Source organism: Ciona intestinalis, chromosome 9, assembly GCF_000224145.3.
Source record: "Ciona intestinalis chromosome 9, KH, whole genome shotgun sequence".
Classification (NCBI taxonomy): Eukaryota; Metazoa; Chordata; class Ascidiacea; order Phlebobranchia; family Cionidae; genus Ciona; species Ciona intestinalis.
Genome location: NC_020174.2, coordinates 3,559,834 through 3,569,467, shown reverse-complemented (window position 1 = coordinate 3,569,467; position 9,634 = coordinate 3,559,834). Strand labels below are relative to the sequence as shown.

General features: G+C 36.2%; 3 protein-coding genes across 8 annotated transcripts in view; 2 read left to right on the top strand and 1 right to left on the bottom strand.

Moving 5' to 3' along the window:
• foxh-a (transcription factor protein) overlaps nucleotides 1-1,250 on the bottom strand; it is a 4,117-nt gene extending 2,867 nt beyond the window's left edge. Inside the window, 2 exon segments of the mRNA NM_001078524.1 lie at nucleotides 1-76; nucleotides 970-1,250. The exon segment at nucleotides 1-76 is cut by the window's left edge and continues 112 nt beyond it. Coding sequence (NP_001071992.1) covers nucleotides 1-67 — 67 coding nt within the window. The 5' untranslated portion in view covers nucleotides 68-76; nucleotides 970-1,250.
• Nucleotides 1,251-2,254: 1,004 nt separating this feature from the next.
• ciaxp66.0 (axonemal p66.0) lies at nucleotides 2,255-5,915 on the top strand. Its single transcript, NM_001032474.1, is given in 5 exon segments — nucleotides 2,255-2,314; nucleotides 2,603-2,797; nucleotides 3,298-3,756; nucleotides 4,260-4,795; nucleotides 5,146-5,915. Coding segments are annotated over 4 exon segments (1,728 nt in total). The 5' UTR covers nucleotides 2,255-2,314; nucleotides 2,603-2,617; the 3' UTR covers nucleotides 5,699-5,915.
• A 1,230-nt stretch (nucleotides 5,916-7,145) lies between these two features.
• Nucleotides 7,146-9,634, top strand: part of LOC100186123 (centrosome-associated protein 350) — a 28,202-nt gene continuing 25,713 nt past the window's right edge. For all 6 annotated transcript variants that reach the window (XR_003396242.1, XR_003396243.1, XR_003396245.1 and 3 more), the window contains exons 1-2: nucleotides 7,146-7,557; nucleotides 7,859-7,970. Coding sequence is in view for 1 of the 6 variants with exons in the window: in XM_026836131.1 (XP_026691932.1) it covers nucleotides 7,148-7,557; nucleotides 7,859-7,970 (522 nt within the window). In the remaining 5 variants the exon portion in view is untranslated. The remainder of the gene's footprint in view (nucleotides 7,558-7,858; nucleotides 7,971-9,634) is intronic.

Here is a 9,634-nt window from a genome sequence, read left to right as displayed (position 1 = left end):
AAAGTTTCCGACGCCTTCGGCCATTTTCGTTTCCCGAACTAATTGTTGTCGAGTCATTTGTCTCCATGGGTGAATTCTATATTTAAAGTTCAAAAGTGTTGGTTGGAAGAAATTAAGTGTTCATATAAGAAGAAAGATGTTGGTATAAAAACGTTAGAATGCGCAAATTATGCTCTAGTGTTCTGAATTATACACACATTATTAATTATTACATGGGACCTAAAGGATAAACTTATATATAATGTAGTAGGGTGGAAGAAGATGGACACCTTTTCATTGATTTTTCTCGTCCCAATTGGTAGTAAACAAATAGCATTCAAAGAATTATAAAACCGTATCCTCACGACTCCTATAGACCGTTGTTAATTGTTTAAAACACGATCATGTTATTTAAATATTATGTGCTAAAGGTGTACCATCTTACCCCGCAGTACTACCTGGAAACCAGATTTATTCGTAAAGAGTAAACTATAGCATTTTTGCTACTGGTTAGTCATACATTTATTGACAGAGCTTGGAAAAAAGTGGGTCTCCAATGGTGAAAAGTCTTATACCCACACAATGCATACGTTTCTTGAAACTGAATAAGAAGTAACTGTCTACGAGTTCTGTCCTGCATTTGACTGCTAGATTGTATAAGTAAACGACGTAAATAACATTAGCAACAAAAATTGTTGATAATATAAAACGCTTGTTTTAAATGCAGAAACGAATGGTTGGAAATTAGTTTCCTATATTATTGTTGCTAACATTCGATTCCCTGTTTTCTAAATTGTTTTCAAAATATACATTATCGCTATAAAAGCTCGGCTTTATATTTTTTGATGGTTAATTTGCTGACAATATAGATCACTTTGTCTTATTCTAGGTATAAAGTAACTTTTGACCAGTAACAAACGCAAACGCAAAAATGTGGAAACTATACAAAGCAGTTCAATCTTCATAAAAGATTTTTACAGTGTCGCTTACCTTGTAGATCCTTTTAATCTTTTTGTTTTACTGCACTTGAATTGACATCGATATTAAACTGTTAGATTTCATACCTCCAATAATGCTCATAAATGAACCGCTGCTATATCTTATTCCTACAAAACTGCGACTTGATCGTTGGTAAAAAAAACGACTTCTAAAACATGGACAGCATGTTGGATTGAAAAAGGCGGCAATTAGCAAAGCGATAATTATCGCCACCACTGCCCTCTTTCCTCACTTTAATCGAAGATTAACCGAGTTAACTACTCTCATTGGAGGTATCAGTCGAAGTGACCACCCGTACACTTAGAAACAATACCTCGCAATGTAGGTCACAGACAAAAAAATGGCAGGGAAAGTAACAGCCGAACAACTGCGTTCCAATTCTAAGCGATTACCACAGTGATTACTAAAATTTCAACATTAAAAGGAATATCCGTCAACAAAAAGTTCCAAAGCAGAATTTCAAAGCAATGCGATAATTTAAGGACAAATTATTTTAAATAATTACATCCAATAAAATAAATATGACATCTGTTTATGTAAATATTATGTGTTACGGCCTTTTATGCTACCTGTGGTACAATTCAACTGGTTGGTCTGTAGTTGGATAAAGATGGTACATTCAGAACAATTTGACAATACTGCTGATTAAATTGCGAATTATAGGCTATGATACAAATTGCTAAAAAAGTAAATACATGTTTCGTTCGCGCCGTGCCACAGTGATTGACGCACAGGTTTCGGGTTCGAGACTCGACGCTGTTACGATTGGCTGCGTATGAGTCCCTAGACAAGACATTAATAACAATTTTTCTAACAAAATTGCTATTGATGTCTTACAAGTTGTCTAAATACGCCCATAAAGTTACATAGGTGGTAACTGGTAAACGGCGGGGACGAAGTGTACGAAACAGTCAAACAGAACACTCGTCATAGCGACTGTCGTCCACCGTTACGAAAGGAAAAATAAATTAATTTACTTAAAAACTGGAAATTCAGTTTTGGCATAGGGCAGAGTCCGTATATGGTTACTGGCTCTGGTACAGGCTTATAGGCACCTCTACATGAAATTGATATGGCGCCCCTATTTGAATGCTCGATCAATTACACGCTCATTTTACAGATTGTATCGATTTTGATTATTAAACTGGGTAGTAATTAACGCTCTTATGTACATGTGACGTAGAAATCTACGAATTTACTGCGTGCCCAAAATCACAAAACTTTATACGGATGATCGATTTTGGTTGTTATTGGCAACGGTGTAACTGCGCCAAACGGAAATCGTGTTTCTCAGTTTTGAGATCTTCGGTCAGTTGCGGTTCATACTCAAGTTAAGGTAATATTATAATACACATCCTAAACATTTCATAGGTATGTTACAGCACATAAGAAAACAATCTGACCGGTTCTTTTCTGTGTTTATATTAATTCTGTGCGTTATAATAATTTAACTTTCGGTTATTGCAATTCCATTTTTACACAACACTGATTCGCTTGTTAAGTGCCAAGTGGTATAGTAATTAATAAGATATATTTTATTTTGAAATACCCATAAATAAAAAATCTGGACTGGTTTTTTACTTATTCACACAGACATTTCACAATTCCAATATTTTTCTTCCAGTTTCGAACAACAAAGATGCAGCGAGCAGCAAGCAGAAGATCCGAGTCCTCGGAACAGGAAATGGATGGACTTGCTGAGGCTGAGTTGGCAAAGTTACAGCGTCAATATCGAATCATGGACGGCGATAGAAAGGCTTACTGTGAGGAATCCCAAAACATTATTCGAAGACAAAGGGCACAGATAGCATCACTTCAGGTTGTAGTTTAATATATTTAAATAAGTATGAATGAATGAACGTAACTAACTTTTTCCTTGCGTGGCTGGAAAATGACAGTCGTTTTAACAAGGGTGTTCATACACCTCGTGCCAGCTTACGAGTTACCATGTATGTTACTTTGTGGGTGATTATTTTTTGGGGGATTTTTATGTGTCTTGCCCAAGGACACATGCGCCCACAATGGTAGCAGCGTTGAGCCAAAAACCCATTACCTCCGGGTTACAGGCAGGCGCGCTGACTACTTTGCCCTGGCGCCGTATATCACGTGTTTTAGTGTATATACATAATACATATATCTGTTGGTGTAACCTGTATGTTTTGTTCATGAAAAAAATAATTTGGTAATTAATTTTCAAGTACTATCAGTTTCAAAGACCATATCAATAAGCTATAGGAAGTTTCATAATTTCAGATGGATTGTGCAACTGTATGATTTGTGTTTAAAACGCCATCGTGCTAATCACTTTTTGTTTTATAGGAAGAAAGAGAAGAAATTCAGACTAATCTGCTTTTAGCCCAGTCTGCTCAAAACACGAAAAAAGATTCCAACAACATGGAAGAGCTTTGTAATCTTTTGTCGGAGCAAGATTCTTATGAAAGATTAATTAAGGAGGAGACTGAAGCTGTTCGTGCCCTGGATACTGAGATACGGCAAATTGAAACTAAGATTAACACCCAGCATAAAAGCATGGGAGGGGTTCATTCCAGCCACTTGAGGCATGTTGGTACACAAAAGCAAATACGAGTTCTTGAAAATCGACTTGACAAAGCAACTGTGGAGTTCAACAAACTTCTAACAAGCAACTCTAAACTGAGAGAGGAAATTGATCATTTGCGTTCACAGAGAGCTGTGTTTGATGGTCTGCATAAAAAGTTAACAAAGGAACTGGGTGATCAGAAACGTGTAATGGGAGAAATTATTGAACAATCTACCCAGGTAACTATATATAATAAATGAATATATTTAACTTACTTTATGTTTGTATTGGCCGGAAAACGTTAGCTGACATGAGGTGTATGAAACAGAACACTAGTGTTATAACGCTGTCATTTTCCGACCACGAGAGAATAAATTAAGTTATGTATATTTATTCAAAACGACAGGCGGTATAACACCGGTGTTCTGTTTCATACACCTCATACGGCTTACAACTTGGTGAACTTACCGAGTAGGTTGCTGTGTGGGTGATTATTTTTTGGGGGGATTTTTTCTTTTTTTTATGTATGGCTGTTAATTTAGACAACCCATTAGTGACCACTGGGTTTGAGCAATTGTCGTTAAGTGTCTTGCCCAAGGACACATTCACCCACAATGGTAGCAGCGACGAAGCTTGAACCCATTACCTCTGGGATAGAGGCAGGCGCACTAATCACTAGTCCACCGCGCTGGATATAAGCAATATAAAATCTCATATTTATTCATTTCTTTGTTTTATACAGGCTTATGACCAACGGGATGACGCACAAGCCAAAATGATGGCTCTTAAGGAAAGAAATGAAAAAGATTTATTGCAATACAACATGGAGTACAAGGAGCTGATGAGAATAATTGACCACGATGCAAAGCTTAAGTTGTTCATGAATATGAAATCACAAGAACGAAGCGAACTTGAGGAAGAAGAAGCAGCTAAACGACGTGCAGGGGAAGAGGATAAAGCTGAAAAAACAGCAGAAGAAACTATGGAGACATATCAAAAAGCTTTCGAGAAAATTCAAGAAGTCACTGGTGAAGGTGACATCTATTTGCTTGTCAGTCGATTTATTGAGACTGAGGATAAAAACTTCGCCTTGTTTAATTATGTTAATGAGCTAAACAACGAGTTGGAGTTGATTCAGGAGCAAATTGATGACGTGCGAATGCAGATCGAACAGTTCAAAAATGAAGGAGTCCAACATCAGGTTGAACGGCAGAACATCCTGAAAGGACTTGAAGAAAAACTAAGAAAAACCACAAAGGAAGCAGATATGTTTGACAAGTAAGTTTCAACAATTATATCTAATCTAGTAAAGTATGCATGATATCTAACAATTGAAAAATGCATAATATAAACGCTTCAAATAGAAAGGTTGTTTAATGATCATATAGTAGGGTGGGGAAAGATGGGACATCTTTAGCACATAATATTCAAATATCATGATCGTGTTTTAAATAATTAACAACAGTCTATGGGAGTCAGGAGAATACGGTTTTATAATTCTTTGAAGGTTCTTTGTTTACTACCAAATGTAGCGAGAAAATAGGATAAAAACGTGTCCCATCTTCCCCCACCCTACTAGCTACTATATATTTTTTTATACATTAGTTTATTAATGTTATACTTTGCAGACAACTTAAAGCAACTGAGAAAATTCTGGATCAGTTGAAGGCTGGAATTGAATCCGTGTTTGGCAAAATCAACTGCAACAGATCCACCATATCAGATATGCTTGGAGATAATGATGCTGTCAACGAGAACAACATGATGCAGTATCTGGGAATCATTGAACAGAAAACCAATGAGTTACTTCAGATCCACACCTATCTTCAACTGAAAGAGCTTGAAAATAAACCTGAGGGAACACCAGGAACTTCTCCTATTACAACTGCAGCTTTATTAGGGGGACCGGCAGCTCCTCCCATTCTTGCTCCGATCCATATCGTTCCTCCATCAACTGAGGATGACCGAGACGATGATGGTGGGGATTCAGGAGAAGAGTCGGTTGATTTTGATCGACCTCTGACCCAGCATGAGCTAAAGGCTCGTGTTATGCGAAATGTCGCGAAAAAAGACCTCGCTGGATCAAACGCAGTTGCTGGTACCAAACGTCCGGACAAACAAATGTCAACGTCTGAAAAAACGCCCCGTCTTTCCGATGCTAAGAAGAAGCCATCCAAATAACTTTTAGATTATGCATTGCACTTAACTGTAGAGTATTATTTTTAAAAGAAGCCATCAATATTACGTTTATGCGAACACCATACATTTAGCTGATGTACAAAGCCATATATATATTTAAAAATGCAACTAAGAAAAAACATGCACTTACATTGTTTGTAAAATCATTGTCCTAATATTAATTTGTCTTTGTGGATTGAAATAAAGTCTTTAAAAAGAATATTCGAAAATTTTGGAATGAAGAATGCAGAGATAACGCCAGATTTCGTATAAATGTTGAGTGTATAGACATAGAATTGATAACGTTCGTAAGGTTAAATATATTCTCCAAAAGTTAACGAGAAGTTTTACAAACATCTTTTTTAAATGTAACCTCATGTTATAAAAGACTGCCGTTTCCTGACACGCGACTGCATTCATTCAAGTAAATCTGTGCTAAAAGTATATACAACACGGGATACTAGAGATAAGGCTACATTAAATGTAACCCCATCTTGTAGCCTTATTTCTAGTATGCCGTGTTGTACTTGCAGCACAGATTTACTTGAATAAATGCAGTCGCGTGGCAGGAACACGGCAGTTGTTATAACATGTGTGTTCTATTTTATACATCTCGTGCCCGCTTAGGTTACCACGTATGTAAATTTGTGGTGGATGGTTTTCTCTATATGGCTAATAATTTAGACAGTCCAGAGTCTGTTTATATACGGAAAATGAGACAACCCATTAACGCAATAACGACCACTGTATCTTTATACGCTGCGCACAGTTCACGTATGTCGTATGGTAAGTCGGGGTAAAATGGGACGTTTCTCCATCGGCGCTAATGTGAACCGTTGATGTGAACCTAAACAAAAATAATGCTAAAACAAAAATAATGCTTTATCTCGATAGATTTTTGAAATAAATCGTTTTAAAATTTTCAACAAGAACAGCGATGTCAAACATTTTAGATGTCTATGATAAGTCTGTTGAGCGGTTGTAAAAAAGGTTTTAAAACAAAGTTAACGTCGATTTGTTATTGTCAGTTTTCCGCGATCTTGTATTTTTGTTGCCGACGGCATTGACCATTGGCTCCAATTTTTAATATATATACAGCTTTCAGCTTTATGCAGCCTATAGTTTGTGAGAATAGGTCGCACCCGTATATCGTTTGGAGCGTCACTGGCTTCCAAATTGCAAAGTTTTACTTTTGCGCTGAAGATATTTTTTCGCACTGATTTGGGAAAAAAATGGAAAAAAAAATTTGCGAAGTGGTAAAACGTGAATAACTTTAAGTAGTTATTGTTTCCCTTTCAAAAAAACAAATAAATTAATACCTTATTCGGTTTTAATTTACCAAAAATCGCGTTTTCTGCTGGTATAGATACGTCTTCACGTTTTGCTCTTCAACTATTATGACCCTCCATTTTTTTAAATATTTAAATTTCTATCATTTACTTGCAGATCAGAATGCCATTTGGTCCTACATCCTCTCTGTTAAGCTCCAACAACCAAATGAGCTTAGGCAGTAAGAATAAATCGAACTCTGTACATTTTAAAGATGTTCCTGAAGTTGACATCAACCCACAATACATGTCAAGCTACAGAGCCAATACTTTGTATATAAACACTGCACAACCTGAACGACAAGTAATTGGGAAAAGAAATGTCCGTATAACTGCAAAAAACAAACCAACCATAACAGAGGACGTGAGGTCCCATATACCACCGGAACCTTTTCATGTTAGCGAACTCAATTCGTGGAATGCAATATCATCGTTATCACCTCGCAACAAAATGAAGGATTTATCAAAAGTTTCTGAAAAGAGCAAAGCTTTGGAAAAGTTGAAAGAAGTCATTAACTTCCAGAAACATAACAGGTCAGTTTGTTGTAATTTTTCTGCATTTTTCCGAACACCGTTTATAAATTGCAATATCTACTTTTTTGTATTAGCTGCTAAAAAAAGTTTTTAATTATATATATATATATTATATTATGCATGTCATATTAATTGAACAATGGAAATAAAATAAAACATATTCTTGATTGAAAAGTTTGCAGGCAATAGAGTTCTTATTTTCATAAAAAAATAATAATATGAAAATCAATGTCATGATATTACATGCCAAGTAAAGTTTTTGGAACACCTAAAACATTTCAACATAAACAAAATATTTTAGGTCGTCCTCGGACCATGACATATCGCAACCAACAAGCACTGATGTAATGAATTATGTTCATGGAGATATGGGACGAAAGATTGCAGTAGTTTCTGCACCTCCAGTATATAAGGTAGGCTTGTGCAGTTTGAACATGCAGGGATATTGTGAATAATAGGTCTATGCTTAGCACGCATGCCTGTAACCCAGAGGTAATGAGTTCAAGGCTTGTCGCTGCTACCATTGTGGGTGTATGTGTTCTTGGGCAAGACACAATTTCTCTAACCCAGTGGTTCCTAATGGGTTGTCCAAATTTCAACCATACATAGGCCTAAATATATATTTTTCAGAATAGAATTAGGTAATTAAATTTGTTAGAGAGACTTTATTACCTTTGATATTGAAGTATGTACATCATTCATGTGCACTGTATTATATTAGTCCCTTGGATGCAATTTTAAACAGACTCTTTTTTAATAAGTTTCTTTTAGTACATACTAGATATAGTTATCCGTTATTATCTATTATCATCGAGACAAGAAAACAGAATATGTCAATGCTTCATTGTTTATATATATATACAGTGGCGCAACCAGCGCGTTCAAAAGGGGGCTGTCATATTTATGTCTAGTCCACGTTTATCTCTGACGCGATAAAACACTCCCTTTATTGGTTGTGCACACGAATATATATCCTATTTTACGCGGTAAATTAAAACTAACACTACATTATTAAAAAGACGTATCTAAATTAATATAAACAGAGGAAACATTGTTGCAGATTTACGCATGTTAATGTAACGATTATTTACGTCAGAATACCTTTGATAAACCATTACGATTGTTCAATCACAAACGAGATTGTTGGTAAACAATCGTGTTTTATTTGCTCCCATACGATCTGTAGTTTTTGTATGATTTCTGTTTCTGATGATTAGTTTAAATCAGTGCTTCACAAACTATGGTATGCGAAGGCCTCCCAGGTGGTACGCGAGCACCTTATTAAGTTCACACCAAACGATCGCAAATGATCTTTTAGTGATTGTCGTGAGCATTATTTTAATCCACATAAATTACGTAGAGCGTGACATTCCATGCTATATTCCCTACACCGGTGTTCCTAATTTTTTAAACCTAGGCGTTGCTTTACGCGTGTACAGAATATTTTTGCAAGCCTATCTTTACTTATGCGCATGAAAAGGCAAACATTCAACCTGTTTTCAAGCACCTGCAGGCTAAATAATCAAGGGGACAATCGCTAATATGACGCAAATAATCAACGTGTGAACTGCTATTATGACGTAATCAATTCCCAGGTCAAACAATCGCTATTATGACGCGATGAATCCACGTGTGAATCCCTACTGTTTCGTAATAATTATGCTGCTTGGCTGAGGAAAACATCGTAAATATACAGCAGTGCTACTTCTGGAACATATTTAGGTTGTTTATTACCGCGCCTGTTGCCCTGTTTAATAGGCAAATTACTTTTATTTTCAACTTTGAGAAAGGCAGTGCCAAGTTCATGCCCGCGGAAAAAATAGGTGTGCGTGCGGTTTTTAATTTCACTATTTAAAATGAGTTGTTCACGAGCCTTTAGTAGTTTAGTATGTAGGTGGTTTGAGAACGCTGCTTGAACCAAAAAGTGGTACGCGAGTAGATAAAGTTTGGTAACCACTGATTTAAATGCTGATAAACCGCGATTATTATGCATTTTAATTGGTGCAAATATAAGTGCGAGGAGCGACGCTATCAGTAAATTGGAACCAACACAAATTGTAATATATTATTATAAAGT